Source organism: Tiliqua scincoides, chromosome 14, assembly GCF_035046505.1.
Source record: "Tiliqua scincoides isolate rTilSci1 chromosome 14, rTilSci1.hap2, whole genome shotgun sequence".
NCBI lineage: Eukaryota > Metazoa > Chordata > Lepidosauria > Squamata > Scincidae > Tiliqua > Tiliqua scincoides.
This window is the reverse complement of record NC_089834.1, coordinates 4,281,167-4,299,884: the sequence shown is the minus strand read 5'-3', so window position 1 is coordinate 4,299,884 and position 18,718 is coordinate 4,281,167. Positions and strand designations below refer to the sequence as shown.

At 47.1% G+C, this 18,718-nt stretch overlaps 1 protein-coding gene across 1 annotated transcript in view; it reads left to right on the top strand.

The window, feature by feature from the left end:
• The window catches only part of GALNT9 (polypeptide N-acetylgalactosaminyltransferase 9), a 190,156-nt gene that overhangs the window by 98,907 nt on the left and 72,531 nt on the right, over positions 1 to 18,718 (top strand). The window contains exon 6 of the mRNA XM_066609862.1: positions 6,168 to 6,285. Coding sequence (XP_066465959.1) covers positions 6,168 to 6,285 — 118 coding nt within the window. The remainder of the gene's footprint in view (positions 1 to 6,167; positions 6,286 to 18,718) is intronic.

The window sequence follows — 18,718 nt, the reverse complement described above, 5'->3', positions numbered from 1 at the left end:
CTTGGGAAAATTATTTGTGTGCACACCCTTTCCACAGATCACATGATGATTGGAACTGAAAGGCTCTGATGTGCTAACAGCTTTACACTATCTTTCGTCCATGTGGCGGTGCTACATTTCCAGCTGAATCCTATCCTGAGCTGGAATAGGCAGAGCAACTGGTCTGCACTGTATCCAGCACAGGGTAGGAGGTGGCTGTGACACAACTTGGAGTAAGGAGATTTATTTCCTCTTACCTTGTGTCATGTGGCAGCCACCCCAGTGGGATCTATGCCAGCAATTTCTCTGGCACAGATGTGAGCATGCCCAGCTGGCTGGGAAGGAGGTTAGGAAATGACCTTGGTCACCCCCAGGCTGGTCCCACCCCCATCCTGTGGCCAGTCCATCCACTGGCCCACCCTCCCCTTGCCTCAAAAGGCCCCCATTCCATCCTCCCCCTGCCCACTCCAACTCCCTGTGCTGGCTGCCTTTGGCCAGCAGAACCGTACCTTTTTTTGGTGCTGCAGAAGCTGGATCTGGCCTCCTTGGGCTGTGCACATCCTTGTGCCAGTGTTGCACCATGGTGGGATCCCGCTACCTGCCCAGGGAGTCTACAGGTGGTCCAGGGTCAATTCACAGGATAATCCACTTACCCCGCTTTGGCAGTAAACACAGGGACTGGTGGCTGTCTTGGCAAAGCCTATTTATTCAAGTCAAATGCTTAACATTCATCAGGTTCCAGTTCTTTCACAGGGACCTGCACCTTGCTCACAGGCAAGGTACATACCCCATAGGTAGGGCATACAAAAGTCTACAGCCTATAGATAAATCCACTATCCCCAGGTAAGTTGGGGCTTTAGCAGGATCTTTGACATTGCCGCCCAGGGTTTGTGGGGTGCCTCTGGAGCTGCTCGGGGGCTAGCCCCCCAGATGACTGCCACACAGTTTTGATGGTACCCCAGTCCAGGTTGCCTGTTTGCCGCTCTGGTCTGCCCTGTTGTTCCCACTGCCCAGGCGCTGTGATGTCTCCCAGGTAGTTCCACTCTCCCTCAGTCCTCTGGGCAGCCCCTTCCTTGAGTATCCTTGTCTGGCTGTAGGTGCGGGCCTGGGTTGACCTCCAAAACAGAGGGGCAACTCCTGCCCCTCCAAGGCAAGGGTCCAGTAATGATAAGGTAATGGGTGTGCCTGGGCATCCCCCAGCCTCTCTCATGGAGCCCAAGCCCCAGGAAGAGTGACCTCTCCCTCTGACTGCTGGGCTCCTTATGAACCCAGCAGCCACCCAGCTGGGTCCACCCCTTCCAACCATGTGATCTTGAGGTCTACTCCCGAGGAGGTCCCCTGCCTTGGGCTGTATCCAGATAGTACTCACACAGCTTCCCTACTTCTGAGGAGTCCCTTACTCCTGAAGAGCCCCTTGCTCTCAAGTAGGCCGGCGTCGCCAGGGCCTGGCCCTGGTGACAGCCAGCCAGGCCATCTTGAAAGTAGGTGCAAATGTGCTTTGCGTCACGTTCATGTCACTCCTGGGCTCCAGCCAAAGATCCAGGAAGGGTTGTGCCCTTACTTTTTAATTGCACTTACATCCAGCCCTTACTGGAGGAGCTCAGGGCTGCACAAGTTCTTCCTCCCCTCTTTTATCTCACAACAATCTTAGGCTGAGAGATCACCTGCCCAAGGTCACCTGGAGAATTTGGCACCATGCGGGAAATTGAATCAATGCCTGGCACTCTAATAACTGCTAAGCAGCATGCCTCTCCAAAGTTTTAAAGCCTGGATTTGACCTGATGCCTTTGCCTCAGAAACTTTTGGTTCCACGTGGGTAAAATCAAACAACCTTTTTTGCCTGTTTACTTATTTTGCTTCTATTTCAGCCCTGCCCACACTTTTCATTATTTTGTTTTTTGAGATCCATTTAGGTTGCTTTATGAGGAAAGGCAATGATTGCCACCGATGGCTGCCTTTCCCATTTATGTTGCACAATTCTTAATGCGCAATGCAGCCTGCTAACGATGCAAGAGTCTGAAATGGTAAGCAAGTGGCAGTGGGGGGAGAAAGTATGGGGAGTGCTGGCAGTGGCATGAACATTTAGATCCAGCCCCATTACAGCTGAGTAATAGCTGCTCCTCAACAAAATGAACTCACTGAAAGGTGCCCCCAATAGTGCCTTCTGTAAATCAGACTCTTTTCTTCCATTGTAGCTACATTTTCAGATGCAGTGCTAATGAACTGGCTTCCCTGCCGTTGCTGCTGTTTGCATTTTGTCACAACGAGCAGCCTTGGAAACAAATAGAGGGGAAAAAAATAACAGCACATAAAATCCGAAGCCATTTCATCCTACGTCAGGCCCACTGGACCAGCCATTTTCAAGCACTGTGCCGTGGCACACTGGTATGCCGCAAATGGTCCCCAGATGTGCCACAGGAGTTTGGTGGAGGGTCATTTATTAATAGGACCATTGGGGATATGAGCCCCCCACCAACAGCAAGGTGTGCCTTGTCAATTGTCCAAAAACTGATGGTGTGCCTTGACAATTTTAGTACCTTGTCAGTTTGCCATGGGATGAAAAAGGTTGAAAGTCACTGCACTGGACAATCTCAGTACATCTGCTTTGTCCAGCAGTGGCTCACCAGGTAGAAGATCTTTCTTAGCCTGAATTCCTCCATAGGGACCACAAAGCCAACTCTGCTAAGAGGATAGTCGTACATGCAGGTGGTCTCAGCTTTTTCAGTGAAGCTCATGTTTATTTATTTATTTATTTATTTATTTATTTATTTATTTATTTATTTATTTATTGGATTTGTACTCCGCCTTTCTCCCCGAAGGGCATCCAAGGGCACCCAAGGCGGAGGCACCCAGTCCCTCTGGCTGGGCCCTCCATAGCAACATTTGCCTACATACTTGCTTGCATCCTCTTGCCTCTCTCACTTTCTTGATTCCCTACTGTTGATTGTATTTATTTCCATTGCTAATTTCTTTATTTGTAGAGATGACCTACCACCTCTCCCCTGCTGCTAGAATAGTGCAATAAATTGGCAGTCTTTTTATTGCAGCAACATTTAAAGGTTCTTGGCGCCAGCCAGAGGTAACCAGATCAATAAACCTGGAGAAAACAACCAGGTCAGGAATGTTGTTTACTGGGTGGCACAGAAACACTTCCACTTTGCTCTAGGCCCCACAAATGGCTCCAACAGCAAGGGGGTCGGGTAGCTTACAGCGTATGTTGAGGTGCCCTGCAAAACTCAGTGCTGTGACCCCCCTTTAGCTATGCTACTGGAACTAGTGGCATCACTAGGGTTTGTATTACCTGGTATGGGGCACCAGTGTGGACCTCCTCACATATAGTGAGTGGGGCAACATTTTTTTTTGCAATAACCTTTGATAGAATAAATATATTTCAATGTGGTTTGTTTTGTTGGATTCTGCATGAAATTATCCATCAAATGATATATAACACAATGGTTGGCAACCTTCAGTCTCGCAAGACTATGGTATAAGCCTACAGCACCTGGTATTCCCAGGCGGTCTCCCATCCAAGTACTAACCAGGCCTGACCCTGCTTAGCTTCCAAGATCAGACGAGATCAGGCATGTGCACAATGATATTATTCAAAATACCAAGATTTTAAACATTTTGGCCAGCAGTGGTGTCACCCCCCTGCGTGCATCACCCAGTGCGGCCTGCACCCCCTAATAATGCTACTGGCTAGAACTGGTCTTTAGGAACTTGAGTCTCAACACCAAATGGAACAAAACATGTTTTTAGCCACTGGCACCAGTCTTACATTCCAGTGGCAAGGAATCTCCCAAACTGGAAGCCACTGCTGATGAGGTCCTGTCATTCATCACTGCCAAGTGTACAGCTCTCAAAGGCAGGATGTGTAAGAAGGCCCTCTTCATCAGTCGAGTGTGGTGGTCCTTCAGGGATGCTAGCTCCAAGCCTTTGTGGGCTCTACAAACCACTTCCGGGTTCTCCTGGAGGAGAAGGTGTCACATGATGTGGCAGCTTTGCAGTCTGGTTGCCTCCCCTTCCTTCTCCTGTAGAGGATCCCACTTGAAGGTGGGCTGCACTGAGCAGCTGTTTCATGATCTGGTTCCTCCCCTGGCTATGCCTTCTGCTCAGTGGTGTGGCGCCCACTTTCAAGTGGTGCTCAGGGCAGGTGTCCACATATGCCATACCCTAGATATGCCTCTGCCTTGGGAACAAGGATGTGTGTATGTCCCTATGCAACTCTTTAAGGTTATCATGTATATACCAATAGCATGGATGGGTGCGTTGGCCATCCAAAACCAATATTTTTGGAGATGGGGTCTGCTTATATCACCTGGACACATCGCGGGACACATCTTGAAAAATGGGAGGGGGGAATCTGGGGCAGGGTCAGAGCCCACCAATCAGGTGAAGTAACACAGCAGGAAAAGAGGTGGTACTAGTGGAAAGGGCCAGCAATTAGCTGTAACCCCCAAATGACCTGAAAGTAATCTTTTCTGCCCATCTGCCTGAGGAATTGGGAGAAACGGGGACATTTGGGGCAAAGTGGCAACCCTGGTGTATGCCTGCAGTGATGGATCTTGAGCCAGAGATTTCCCTTGTCCTCCTGACTTTTGTTCAGTTCAGTTCAGTTTAGTTCAGTGGCATTTGAAGCATAGCTGACATTCTCCGAATTGGGGCCCAAGGGCTTCTTGAGCCTGCATGGTCTCAAGGCAGAAGCACAGCCAGGGGTCATTGTGTGCCGAGGTGGCAAAACTGGATCCCCACTTCCATCTGAATGCATTTACTTTTTTACCCTGGAACTTTGCTTGATAGTACAAAAGTCCTTACGAGGCAGAATAGGCTTGGTAGGGGACCCAATTTATCAGCGCTCTGTGTGATTTTCTTTTATTAAACACAAGGCACACTGCTTAGAAAGTTGGCTGCATGTTGGTGAAATACTGCTTCCCTGGTAAGAGACATGCTGTTTCATTTCCCTTCTCTCTATTCTTAAGTGTTGTTGTAAAGGCAGTATTAAAATTTCATTAGGAGACGTTTTACAGCCAGGGTCTAATAAAAGAATAAATTGAAATCATTGCAGGAATAAAAGGGTAATGGCATTCTAAACACATATCGTCTTTTGGACTGATGGTGGCTGTTTACAAGGCTTGGGTGTGGATTTTGTGGCTGTCCTTTGTGTCATCCCAGCAGTGGGTTCATCTTGCAAGCTTCTAGAACAGTCTTTGCCTCCATACCTATACTGTTAAGAAAGCCTCTCTGGAGAGAGGACACAGTTCAGCACTAAAACCGGATGCCTTGTCTGCCTTTCTGGGAATTCTTGGGCGACTGTTGAAGGCTCAAGATCCACCACTGAACTCTGAAATTGGAACTGAGTCACTCAGTATAGGAATAGCTATAGGATCTGAGCAGGAGCGTTCGGGGCGAAGCACACATCAACATGAAATGTGTTTTAAAGAGGAGTGCAGAAGTCTGGCGATGTCTCTCTTGGAAAAACACAAAACACCATGAGTTGCAATTACAGGGACCCAGATGCAGGTGAGGGTCTTGAGTTCACATCCCACTGGAAATGGGAAATCCTCCCAGTTACCCAAAGCAGCTATTTCTCAGCAAAGAACCACTTCAAGGGCAAACAGCAGCTTAGAAAGGGATTATTTTCAGAGACAAAAAGATCCCAAGGGGAAAGGGTTAAACCTCCTGTAAAGAACAGCCCTGCAGGATTAGGCAGGGCTGTTCCAAAGGCTCATCTACTTCAGGATCCTACTTCTCACAGTGGTCCACCAGTTGCCTCTGGGCAGTCCACAGGCAGGAGATGAAGGCACATGCCTCTTCTGCTGTGACTTGAACCAGCTAGAGAACAGGTGACCCTGGGTTCAATTTTACATGGGCCCTGAGACCTGTCCAGTTGTGTTGTTGAACGGCGTGAAACAGCCACTGTCCACTTCAAAGTTCTGCATCAGTGAAACGGTGCCATGGAAGTCCACCACAGGTGCTTTGAACTTCCAAAGAGGGGACTTGGCAGGAAATGGGATTGAGGTGTCTTCTTGCAGCTTTCAACCACTTATGGATGATTGAACCTTGGAGATGAATGATGCTCATTTTGAGAACTCCTGGGGTGGTTTGGATTTGTGTCAAAGTTTTGGTGCTGAAAGGACATGGTTTAAATTAACCCCCTATTTTTTCCTTCCTATTGTCTCCATCAATAGGACGCCTGCCATGATCGGTTGTTCATTTGTGGTGGACAGGGAGTACTTTGGCGAGATTGGCCTGCTTGACCCTGGCATGGAGGTTTACGGGGGAGAAAACATTGAACTTGGCATGCGGGTGAGTGGCAAACTATTGGAGCTGCAAGATGTGTAGATCATTCCTGAGTCTAATTTGAAGAGACATGGACTCTCTAATGCAGTGATTTTCAACCTTTTTCATCTTGGCACACTGCCAAGGCACTAAAATGGTCAAGGCACACTACTAGGTTTTTCACAATTGACAAGGCACACCATACTGCCAGTGGGGGCTCACATCTCCCTTTGGCCCTATTAATAAATGACCTTCCCCCAAATTCCTGTGGCACACCTGTGAACCACTCGTGGCACACCAGTGTGCCACGGCACAGTGGTTGAAAATGGCTGCTCTAATGGTTTAAGCTTAGCTTAGAGTGGGTCTTTTATTGCAAGTACATGAAGTCTAGATTGCTGTGTGCAGTGGCATGTCATTTATTTGTGACCCCTCACATATGCTTATTAGGAAGTGAATGGCACTCAAGTGAGACACATGTGCTTTCAAGGAAACATGCTGAGGAGCATGCTAGGGTTAGTGAAGGACTGAGGTCTCTAAAAGACATTTGAATCGATCTTGGACCACCTGCTTTTTCTCAGACTAATCCACCGTGAAGGGATGTTATGAAGATGGGGCAAGTCCAGGGGTGCTGAATTTTGACACAGCAGTTGTCGAACTGATGAAACAGTAGCAGAAGTCATAAGGTGAGGCCCCGAGCTGGGTAGCCAGAATCCATAAATCCTGTTGTCATTGTCATTGCCTGAACAGGAAACCTTTAAAAGGGAAACCAACAACAGCCTGGGTGGGCAGAGTCACTTTGGTGCACAGGAAATGCCCCAGTCTGTCTGGGTGCATGAGGCAGCCAAACACAGCTCCATGCCCGCCCCCCCAAAGTGGGAATGTGTGAAAGAGAGTGTGAGCTGCTGTGTGTGTTGTTGCATTTGCCTTGAACCTATTTCCTTGTGTAAATCAGGCAGATGTGGGTCTGGGAAAATGGACTCCGTTGTAAGTGGTCTAAGGGGTCTTGAATCCAGTGTCCCAAGCTTTTCAGATGTGACTGGCCTGGAAGTCAGAGAGGAGGCACACATAGAGAGGAGGCACACACCGCTGGCGTTCCTTTCACTGAAGGAAAGTAGTGTGTAGAGATTGGATTGAATGAAGGTGGGAAGAATCAGGACTTCAGCCATGCCATCATCAAGTAGAAACATTTTTATCACCCCCCACATGACAAAATCAAATTCCCCAAACATCCCAAAAGCTGCAATCCTGTTCAGATTTACCAGGGAGTAAGGCCCATTGCCTATCATTGTTAAAAGCACATATAGTATATAGTACCCTGTTAAAAGTACAGATCTGTAACATTTCCCCAAATGCACTCACGTACCAAGGTAGCATTAAGTCGAATATACAGTAGTAAAAATAAAATACCCATTGAAATTAATGGGGACCCACCTGAAAGTGGCTTATGTGCCATCAAGTGGGCCCCAACCCACCGTTCGAGAAACCCTGTTATAGCATCCCTACGATCCCTTTTCATACAGGCATATGCTGAACAAGCAGTCATTATGTAAAAAAACAGAGAAGTTGCAAGTCAGCTGAGGTTTGCTTTGAGGCAATGTTGGGGGGGGGGATAGAGAGAGAGAGACATCCCTGTACCAGGGTCAGGCTATCAGGTATAGTGGGGTGAAAGATTGAAGTGCTGGAGGGGCCCAAAATACCTGAAAACCTAGGGGCCATAGTTTAACACGGCCCTGGAAACAGAGCTTCTGTCTGTGAATTTCTGGCAGCAGTTCCCTCTGGTACACCCCTAACCCATCAATTTCAATGGGGCATGGAAGGGGCAAGATCCATTTTCTTTGCCTGGCTGGTACTTGCATTTCTCATGCAGTGTTAAAGCAGCAAGAGAGAGAGAGAGAGAGGTGCCTGGAGTGACACATTCTTCATAAATCACTGATAATCCTTAAAATTCCTTCCCCAATTAAGAGGCTGCTCCTGCTCTAGGAAAACAGATTGAGCCGAGGAGCTCAGGCTAGATTTTGTTATGTCTGCTCAAACTGGATCTGAATAGTTTTAATTAACTGGGATCAGGAACTTCCATTGCAGTTAATGAGCCTGATTCAGTTAGACTATTGCCTGGTGACCCTCCTAATCTTCTGTAACTGAGATCATTTATTCTTGCTCATGTGATTTCTTTTTTCTTAGATGTTTCAAGAGTGGCTTGTTCTGGTTCTAGGGCTTCCCCCCACCTTATGAGTTGTCCTTCCGGGAGGTGGGATTTATTTGTGTGAGTGCAGGTGAAGAGCTCTCCCTCGGCGATAGATCATGTGTTCCATGCAGAAGCTTCCAGGTTAAATTCTTGGCACCTTGAGTTAAAAAGATTGCTGGTAGTAGAGCTTGGAAAGGCATACTGTTTTTGGAGATCTACCGCAAAGCAGGGTTGCAGTAGTCAGGTGGTTCAGTGCACTCAGAATGTGAAACTCAGTTGGTGTATCTACAGCTGAGAGGCAGCACCTCTGCACAATGTCCTGGGTTCAGTCCCTGCCGTCATTGAGGAAAGCCTGAGAAGCCTGCCGGATGTGGCGTCGAACCTAGTCTCTTGAGCATTGTGTCACTGATATATTCTAAGCAAGTGGCTAGTCCTTTGGGAGGCAGGGCCGGCCTTAGGAACTGTGGGGCCCAATGCAAAACACTTTTGTGGGGACCCCCACCCCTGCGGAACCCCCTCCTCAACAGAATGAGTGGCAGCAGTGAGACACTTGGTATCAGTGTCACAGCCAACTGCTTCTGGGCGGGGGGGGGGCATGATTTCAAACCAATCAGATTTCAAGCCAATTGGACCCAGGAGTGGGTGGGCAGGAGGGCCATCCCGTGGCAGTGCTCCACTCGCCATAATCCCCTTGTGACACCTTAGCATGGAAGATTCCATGTTGAAGCATTAGATCCAGAGCAAGGTGCTGGCTACGGGCACTTTACTGGCCTCCTGGTGCAGGGTCCAATTTGGTCAAATTACTGGAAAGCCAGCCCTGTTGGGAAGCAAAGGTAAATTGCTGGTGCAACTTGAGGATATCCTTGAAAGGGTCCATTCAAAGCACACTCTTTGCTTTGATCTATTTGGAGTGTATGAGCTATCTTTTAGCAATGTGACTGCTATCTTGGCCAAGTTCTCTCCCCAGAAGAACATCTCCAAAGCCAGGAGAGTGGCTGAATAACACTCCTGGGGGAGAGACTTCAGAGCACTTCCCTGAGACAGGCAGAATCGAGGTCCCCAACTTTCGAGGGACACCGATTGGCAGGAAATTTTCAGTGCAATCATGTGCATATTTACTCAGAAGTAACCTCAATGTTGTTCAATGAACCTTACTTCTAGGAACATGGTGAGAAAGGTGGTGGACTCTCCCTCATTAGAGATGTTCAAGCAGAGGCTCAACAAGCACCTGTTGGAGATGCTCTAAGAGGATTTCCTGCCAAATGCAGGGAGTTGGACTAGATGACCTATTAGGTCGCTTCCAACTCTGTGATTCTATGAATGTGTGCATAGGATTGCAGTGTTCCACACCCAGGGCATCATCAAGCCGTGGAATTTGCTCTCATAAGGGAGCATGCTTTAGGATTGGACAAATCCATGGAAGACTTTTGGAAGGGCACCCAGTTGACTAGTGTGGGGAACAGGATGCTGGATCAGATAGGACAATTGCCCGATCAGCAGAGCTCTTCAAACATTTTTATCTGTTCCTTTTTGATCGCTGTCCGGAGCCAAATGGTGCCATGGAAGGCTAAGAGGTAGGAATCAATAGCTCTCTCATAGCTCTCACAGACTGTGGGTTATTTACTCCCCGACTCATTAAAGAACTGGAGTGTTTTTATAAGCCTGGTCTAATCTCCCTTGTTAGCAGATGCCACAGATGTCCTTGATTGTTTAGAAAGGGAGCCGTATAAACATTCAAAGCATACTTTATGATTTGACCTATTAGAAGGAGTTTATGAGCCATCTTTTTACAATGCGGCTGTTAATGATCTTGGTAAAGATCTCTCCCCATCTGCTGGAGTGCGAGACATTAGGACAAAGGAGTTCGTTCTCTCCCACTTTGGGAACCATCTCCAAAGATGGAGACAAAGGCCAGCTGGTGCAAGTCAGTGGGCAGCAAGCATGACTACAAGTGACATGCATTTTGACACACAGTCTAAGGCTTTCATGGCTGGTACTGTTAGTGATGCAGTAAGAACTGTTCAGACTTATTGGCCATGGTCTATGAAGGATTTAGGGTGCAATCCTAACTCCCGGGTTAGGCCGGCACAAGCCACCTGGGGTAAGTTTGGGAGGTGTTTCGGGGTGGGGGGAGGGCAGGTGGCGGACATTCCCGGGTGGGCAGGTAGGGAGTGAAAGGTGGGGAGCAGGAGGTGGGGCCAAGATCCAGTGGTTATGCAAGATCCTGACTCCCATTCCCGGGGGGCACAGAGCAGCCTCTGGCTGCCATCGCTGGGGAAGTGCAGGAGGTTCAGGATACATCAGCTGATGCACACAAGAGGGGTGACACTAGTGACCAAAATCGTTAAGATTGCGGTTTGTAAGAATACCATCATCATCCTATAAAGACTGTTTGATGTGTAATTTCCAGCAGAATGCAATGAAAGAAACCAGAGAGAAATATCTCCTTTCTATCAAAAGTTATGGGCAAAAAACCAGAAAACAAAAATGCAACTTTTTATGTAACTAAAAAGTACATTTCCTTAATTCAAAATGGATCAATGAGTCTAATTGTTCAAAGAACCAATGAGCTATTATTATGACCTAGCATGGAACCACTAGGGACCAAAATGGCTAAAATTGCAGTTTTTAGGAATAATACCATCATGTTATATACCATTCTGTGTGTAATTTACAGCAGAATGCAATGAAACCAACCATGTTGAAATAACTATGTTCTATCAAAAGGTATGGCAAAAATACCAGTACGGACAGGGTGATGGTACATTGCCATGCCCACCACCTGGGAGGTGAAGCCTGCCACTGAATGGGAGGAGGTCCATCCTCCGGCCTGAAGCACCGGCCTCCAGCACTGGGTGACGCAAACCCTTGTGATGCCACTGGCCAGAGGCAATTGGTCAAACTGTCACAACCAACAATGCCTTTCAGATACTTTTACCCTGGGGTTCACACTCCAACTCGTGGTGCCTGTGTACACTTGACATGTGTCCCATGGGATTCTACACTACATGTACACTAGATGGGGTTCTATAAACCTCTGCCATGGAGAGGAGGTCCCTTGCATCTTTTGCCGAACATAAATTCTGCTGTATTTTCTGAGTGGGCTTAAACATTGGTCTCACATTCACCTTCTGCAGAACCCTGCCTATATCGTCCGTTATGCTCTTAATGTATAGAAGTTCTTCAAATTCTTCCATGGTTTGTAACAGGAAAAGAACTGGTTTGCATAAAAAGGTGCATAGTCCTTTACAGAACATAAGGTGAACAAGATCAGCGGAGAGTTATTGTCAGTTGAGGTGAGAGGTCTGTGGTGCTCACCTCTAGTCCTTTGAAAATGTCCACCATCATTGTGGACAATGTTAGCTCTCTGCTCAGGCAAAGCTAACAAGTTGGTTCAAGGAAAGTTGCAGGCAGCGGAGTCAGCAGAATTACACTGCACCTGTGCCTGCCACACCCTAGTTAACTTCGCAGACTCTGATTGGGTGCTCAGACTACTTAAACCTCTGTCTGCAGCTCCACCAGTGCAGTAGGTGTAAACTGTGAAACTGCAGCTGGAGACTTTGATGATTGGATAACTGTGTGTGTATATGCTGTAAATGACCTTGGACTGACTGACTGACTGTGTTTTGTGGATACTGACTTGGATAAGGTAATGCTGTTATACTCAACGTGTATGACCTGGACTGTTTTTTGACTACTCTGTGTGTGCAACTCCTTGCTCAAATATACAACAGCAAATTCAAAGACTCTGCTGTGTCTGCTGGTTTTGTGCACCCTGCTCCACACTGGGACACACCCAAGGTTCCTTCAACCTTAACAGAAAAGATATTAGGAAATAAAATTCATCATTGACCATGGCCAATAAACCTCGAATAGTTCTTAACACAGCACTTAAAATGCATATTGAATGCCAGAACCATCCCAGCCATTGTCTTCAAGCTCCATGTTGCCAGGGAACTGGAGAAGAAATTGGAGCATCCACCACCATCCTTCAGAGGGCCAAGAAGCTCCTGGGTTGTTCTGTGTTGTCACTGCAACAATACGGGGTCATTTCAATCCATAAATAGATACGAAAGCCCATGCGAATCAATAGCGCTAGCTGCTGCAGACCCAACAGTGAAACCTGGATGAAAAGTGGCATGAGGATGGACCAATAGCTCTGACCTTGTAGGCTGGCAGACATGAAGGATGTTACTCACAATGCAGCCCTACTATTCCTTGTATTAAGACAGTCCCAGGAAAACCATATTCTTCTGCTGCAGCAAAAACAACCACAAAGTTTTGCAACAACTTTAAAAGTTAGTTTATTTCACTGGACACTTTCATGGACCACACGGTATTCAATTCAGTTTTGGGATGGAATGTCATCTGGGATGCCACCAAATGCAAACTTTTATCAAGTTTCCTCCTCTTTTCTGTGACTAGGAGTCTTGTTGTGTTCCTCGTGTTGTTCTATCTTCATGCACAGTTCCCTGCCTTATCTTCATATGGTAGACTAACTCTGGGGAGAGCAGTGGCATCACTAAGGAGGTGCAGGGGGTGCAGGTCACACAGAGGGAGTGACATCACTAGTGACCAAAATCGCTAAAATTGCAGTTTGTAGGAATAATACTATCATGTTATATACCACTCCGTGTATAATCTACAGCAGAATGCAAAAACCTGGAGTGAAATATCTCTATTCTGTCAAAAGTTATGGCCAAAAAACCGGAATACAAAAATTCAACGGTCTTATGTAACCAAAAAATACATTTCTTTAATTCAAAATGGACCAATGAGACTGATTGTTTGAAGAGCCAATTAGATGTTATTATGACACAGCATGGAACCAATAAGGTGTTAGTGAGGTGATACCCTCGGGGAGGGGGGGGGAGTTGGCACCACTAGTGACCAAAATCACTAAAATGGTTTGTGGGACTAATACCGTCATGTTATTACCATTCATTGTGGAATGTACAGCAGAATGCAATTAAAAAATGCATTGAAACATCTGTGGTCTATTGAAAGATATAGCCCAAAAACCAGGGGGTGGGCGGGCGATAGTACATCACCACGCCCACCATCCAGGGCATTGCCCCACCCACTGCATGGGATGAGGTCCATCATGGGGGTGATGTGCTGACCTCCCATATAGGGTGACGCACTGAGCGAGAGCCAAGAGATTACTCTCCATGACATTGCAAGCTGGGTTGTCATGCGTCAATGTCGCAGAGACATGGGGATTGGCCTTGGCAAGGTGCTGCTGTTGAAAAAGGCAGCTGCATGTTGAATATCATGCCTAGTTCTTCCCAGAGTTGCTAGACCCCACCAAATGGCTCTGCCATCTCTACCAGTCTATTTTCGGAAGGAAGGCAGTTTGTCCTTCCACTAGGTGTGGCTATCTCTGCTTTTTTAAAGAAGCCGGCTGTGCTTTCTTCTCAATTTGATTTTCCTTCTTTAAAATAAGAAGATTTCATGCTCCTTTGAACAGTTGCTGCTCTGTTAGATTACGTTCTCTTTGACTGCAGTCATTTATAATAGCCTTGTGGTGTACCTATGCTGAATTTAAACTCTAAATGCTCCTTTTGTTGCATTAACGGATAACGTAGCCACTTCTGAAAACCCCAGCATGCCCCCAGATGAAATCCCATACATTCAAAAGAAAGGTCACCCTTTCTGATTGTATTCTAAGGGGAATGCAAGTCACATCCGTGTTTGTAAAGATGCATAGCAGACGTTTTGCCTGAATGAGCAATGCACCCGTCTGGTGCCTCTGCAGGCCAGTGGACCCCCACACCAGTTCAGTGCAATAAATCTGCCCTGATTCCAGGCACCGAAACACACAGAAATCTCTGGCAGTCTCATTGCCTACAGCAAGAGCTGGTGTACTGTTAAGTGGCCTGAGTTGTGAGCTGGGACTTTCCTGATCCAAATCTCACCTCTGCCATGAACTCATTAGAGCCTCAGTATTCCCTACCTGCAATATGGGGATAAATGTGGGAATCGAGAACTGCTCCCTCTTTGGAGTCCTTTTGGTGGGGTCTCAAGACCTTTTTATTTTGTGAGCCGCCTTGAGGGGCCTTAAGCGGACTAGAAAGGTGGGATATAAATAAATAAATAAATAAATCCAATCAGAGAGCACTGTAAAAATGCTCAGTACTTTTGCCTTTTGATGTCCTTGTTCCCAGATTGCCTTCCCTGCCTATAGGGTTGTCCCAATAGATGTCTATGACATTTTAATAATTTTGTAAATGGTTCGTCTGGTTTGCAAAACTTCTTCTAAAGACCAGAACTCAAAGCCAAGTTATGCATTCAGAGTGCTCTCCTATGCATGTCTAGACCCAGAAGTAAGTCTCATGAAGAAAAGTCATGATTAAATACTCCAGTGAGTATGCACCACACATGCGCTCATGCACATGTGGGGAGAAGCCATTGAAGTCTTGGATCATGATCCAGATTAGGCCCCTTGCAGCTGCTGTTTTCTCAGGGTGGAGGACCTCAGGGAGCAGACAAGACCACAAGATACCTACATCCTGTTGCCACTTCCTTGCATATGGGCAGGAGGTCTGGTCTAGAGGGTAGAGCCTCCGTTTGCCTGAAGATAACATCCGCAGGTCGCCAGTTCGAGGCCACCGGCACCGTGAATGGTGAGACCTTGAAGCAGCTGACAAGCTGAGCCGAGTTATTCCATCTGCTCTGAGCGTGGGAGGATGGAGGCCAGAATGAAACCAGATCAGAAAGAAACATCTGAATTGTTGTGGTTCTTGGAAGATAGAACCTTCTTTCAATTGTAAAAATCCCTATGGGGGTTTAGAACAGCCTGCCTATGTAAACCGCCTTGAATAAAGTCTGAGGAGAAATCTGGCGACCAAGAAAGGCGGTATATAAATACCTGTATTATTATTATTATATGGCATCCAGAGATAGCCTACTGCAGGAGGTCGCATATACCCATCATAGCTTGTAATCTGTGATGGACTTTTCCTCCACCAATCTGTCCAATCCCCTTTTCAAGGTGCCATCACCACCTCCTGCAGCAAGGAGTTCCACAGATTAAGGATATGAGGAGTAAAGAAGTATTTTATTTTGTCTGTTTGAACTCTTCTGACACTCAGTGCTGATCTAAATGGATCAAGGTCTGGCTTCCTACATCTTTTCCTGCGGAAGGGCCCAACTGGAGCAAATGCCTGCTCCTGCCAATCCAGCAAATGCAGTGATCAGTAATGAATCCCCATTTCTTTTCCATAGCTTGGAAAAGGTGAGCAAAGGTGCCTCCCGCCCCTGTGTGTCTGGCGATTCAGCCCTGTCTCTCTTCCGCTTCACTCTTTGTCCCCATCAAAAGCAGTTCTCACTCTGTATTGTCAGTGTGTCTGCAAAAGTGTTAAAAGCAGCAGAGGAGGAGGGGGAGAAACTGTCAGAGGCTTCGAATCTGCTTCTCATCTGGGGTCCTGGGTGCCCGGCCTGAGCTGCGTTTAAAGTCACCGGCTTTTTTCAGGTGTTCCCACAGTGTCATATTTTACACGCAGATAATGAAAGGGTGTGTGTGGAGAGATGGATGAGGTGCACTAAACCGTGAGTGGTGTGTTGATAATGATCCAGGACCATTTGGGGGGATTAGCCATTTAATCTGCTAGTGTCCCCATTATGTTCAAGTCCCAGTTTGGACACTGGGCTTCAAAGAGACCGTCTCATTAGTCACACTCCAGGCAGTTTTGCGGTGGGATTCCACGCAAGCCAGCTGCTGCCGTGTGGTGGTTAGAGAACATCACAGTCCCGGAGAGGGTTACCAACACTGACCAAAACTAACCCTGAAAATTTTTTGTTTCCCAATATGATGGAATGCTGGGGAATGTTTGAAGGTCCCATTAAAATCTGTAGGATTGTTTTTTTTTTTATTTTCTGGAGATTGATGCTAATTCCTGGAGGCTCCAGGCCAATTCTGCAGGATTGGTACCCCTAGGCTGCACCCTCTCTATTCCCTCTGTGAGCCCTCTCTGTTCAATGGGACTTACTCCCAGGAAAGTGGGCAGATGATGGCAACCTTAGAAAACCAAATGCGGTCTCATGAGCTTCCAGGATCTATTAGATCAGTGGTTCCCAACCTGAGGTATACACCAAAGCTATGAGAAAAAAATTGAATAATGGCAGGAAGAAGTACATGTTGCTACAATCCTATCCACACTTCCTGTAATGGAAATGCACAAGCTTCCTTTAGGAGATAGGGTGTGGTGTCAACAGTGGCCCCTTGCTGTGGCATGCAAGCATGGGGTTAACACCAGGGCCTTAGGTTGCAGTGTGTGTGCTGCACAGCTGCAGTCACTTGGAGGCAAAAAGCAGAACCTGGAGGAAGGAAAAGGGGGTGGGTATAGAAGGAAGGAGGTTGGAGAGACTGAGAAAGGAGAAGGAAGGAGCTTGGAGGAAAGAGGACGGACTGACTAAATTGCCTGACTGAATGGAGACTGCTGGTACAGAGACTGCTGGAGACTGGTGTGTGGCTGCCATGCCCAGGAGCTGTTGGGAACCAAGGTGTTGCTGCAGCAGCTGGAGAAGCTGCTGGTGGAAGAGTGGAGGAAGGATGAACTCTGCAGGTTGAACAGGCGAGTTACCCTAGTGGTGGGGTCCAGCAGTACTTTCTGCAGGATTATGGCCATTGTTGGGGAAAAAGAAAGAGGGAACTAATTGACTTAAAGTGGGTATAAGTTCTCTAGGTAAAGCTTGGACCAGGAATCTGGCAGAACACTCACCTGGAGGTAAGTGCCATTGACTTGGACTTACTTCTGAGTAGACATGCATAGGATTGGGCTCTGTGTCGATAGTGTAAGACATGTCAAAAGCTGTGAAATTAATTCAACATTATGATGCCTGGCAGTGCGGGTTTTTCTTTGTTGTTTAACCTTGAGAAAAGCCCATGTTCCCTCACTTTGTCATTTCGGCAAATGGTGGGGAGTCCCTCCCTAAACAATATGTGGTGAATGTGCCACTGCAGTGTGCATGCTCAGTGGTGTGCATCTTCATGGCCTCAGCTCTCACTCTCCTCCACTTCTTCAAGTGCCATCATTTGTTATGTACAGTATTGTATATCACTCAGTACCGTTGTTCTCTTTGTTGTGTTGTTGTGTTTGTATTTGTTATGTATGCCAATAAAGGTCTTATCTATCTAAGTAAGAACATAAGAACATAAGAACAGCCCCACTGGATCAGGCCATAGGCCCATCTAGTCCAGCTTCCTGTATCTCACAGCGGCCCACCAAATGCCCCAGGGAGCACACCAGATAACAAGAGACCTCATCCTGGTGCTCTCCCCTACATCTGGCATTCTGACTTAACCCATTCCTAAAATCAGGAGGTTGCGCATACACATCATGGCTTGTACCCCATAATGGATTTTTCCTCCAGAAACTCATCCAATCCCCTTTTAAAGGCGTCTAGGCTAGACGCCAGCACCACATCCTGTGGCAAGGAATTCCACAGACCGACCACGCGCTGAGTAAAGAAATATTTTCTTTTGTCTGTCCTAACCCGCCCAACACTCAATTTTAGTGGATGTCCCCTGGTTCTGGTATTATGTGAGAGTGTAAAGAGCATCTCCCTATCCACTCTGTCCATCCCCTGCATAATTTTGTATGTCTCAATCATGTCCCCCCTCAAGCGTCTCTTTTCTAGGCTGAAGAGGCCCAAACGCCGTAGCCTTTCCTCATAAGGAAGGTGCCCCAGCCCCGTAATCATCTTAGTCGCTCTCTTTTGCACCTTTTCCATTTCCACTATGTCTTTTTTGAGATGCGGCGACCAGAACTGGACACAATACTCCAGGTGTGGCCTTACCATAGATTTGTACAACGGCATTATAATACTAACCGTTTTGTTCTCAATACCCTTCCTAATGATCCCAAGCATAGAATTGGCCTTCTTCACTGCTGCCGCACATTGGGTCGACACTTTCATCGACCTGTCCACCACCACCCCAAGATCTCTCTCCTGATCTGTCACAGACAGCTCAGAACCCATCAGCCTATATCTAAAGTTTTGATTTTTTGCCCCAATGTGCATGACTTTACACTTACTGACATTGAAGCGCATCTGCCATTTTGCTGCCCATTCTGCCAGTCTGGAGAGATCCTTCTGGAGCTCCTCACAATCACTTCTGGTCTTTACCACTCGGAAAAGTTTGGTGTCGTCTGCAAACTTAGCCACTTCACTGCTCAACCCTGTCTCCAGGTCATTTATGAAGAGGTTGAAAAGCACCGGTCCCAGGACAGATCCTTGGGGCACACCGCTTTTCACCTCTCTCCATTGTGA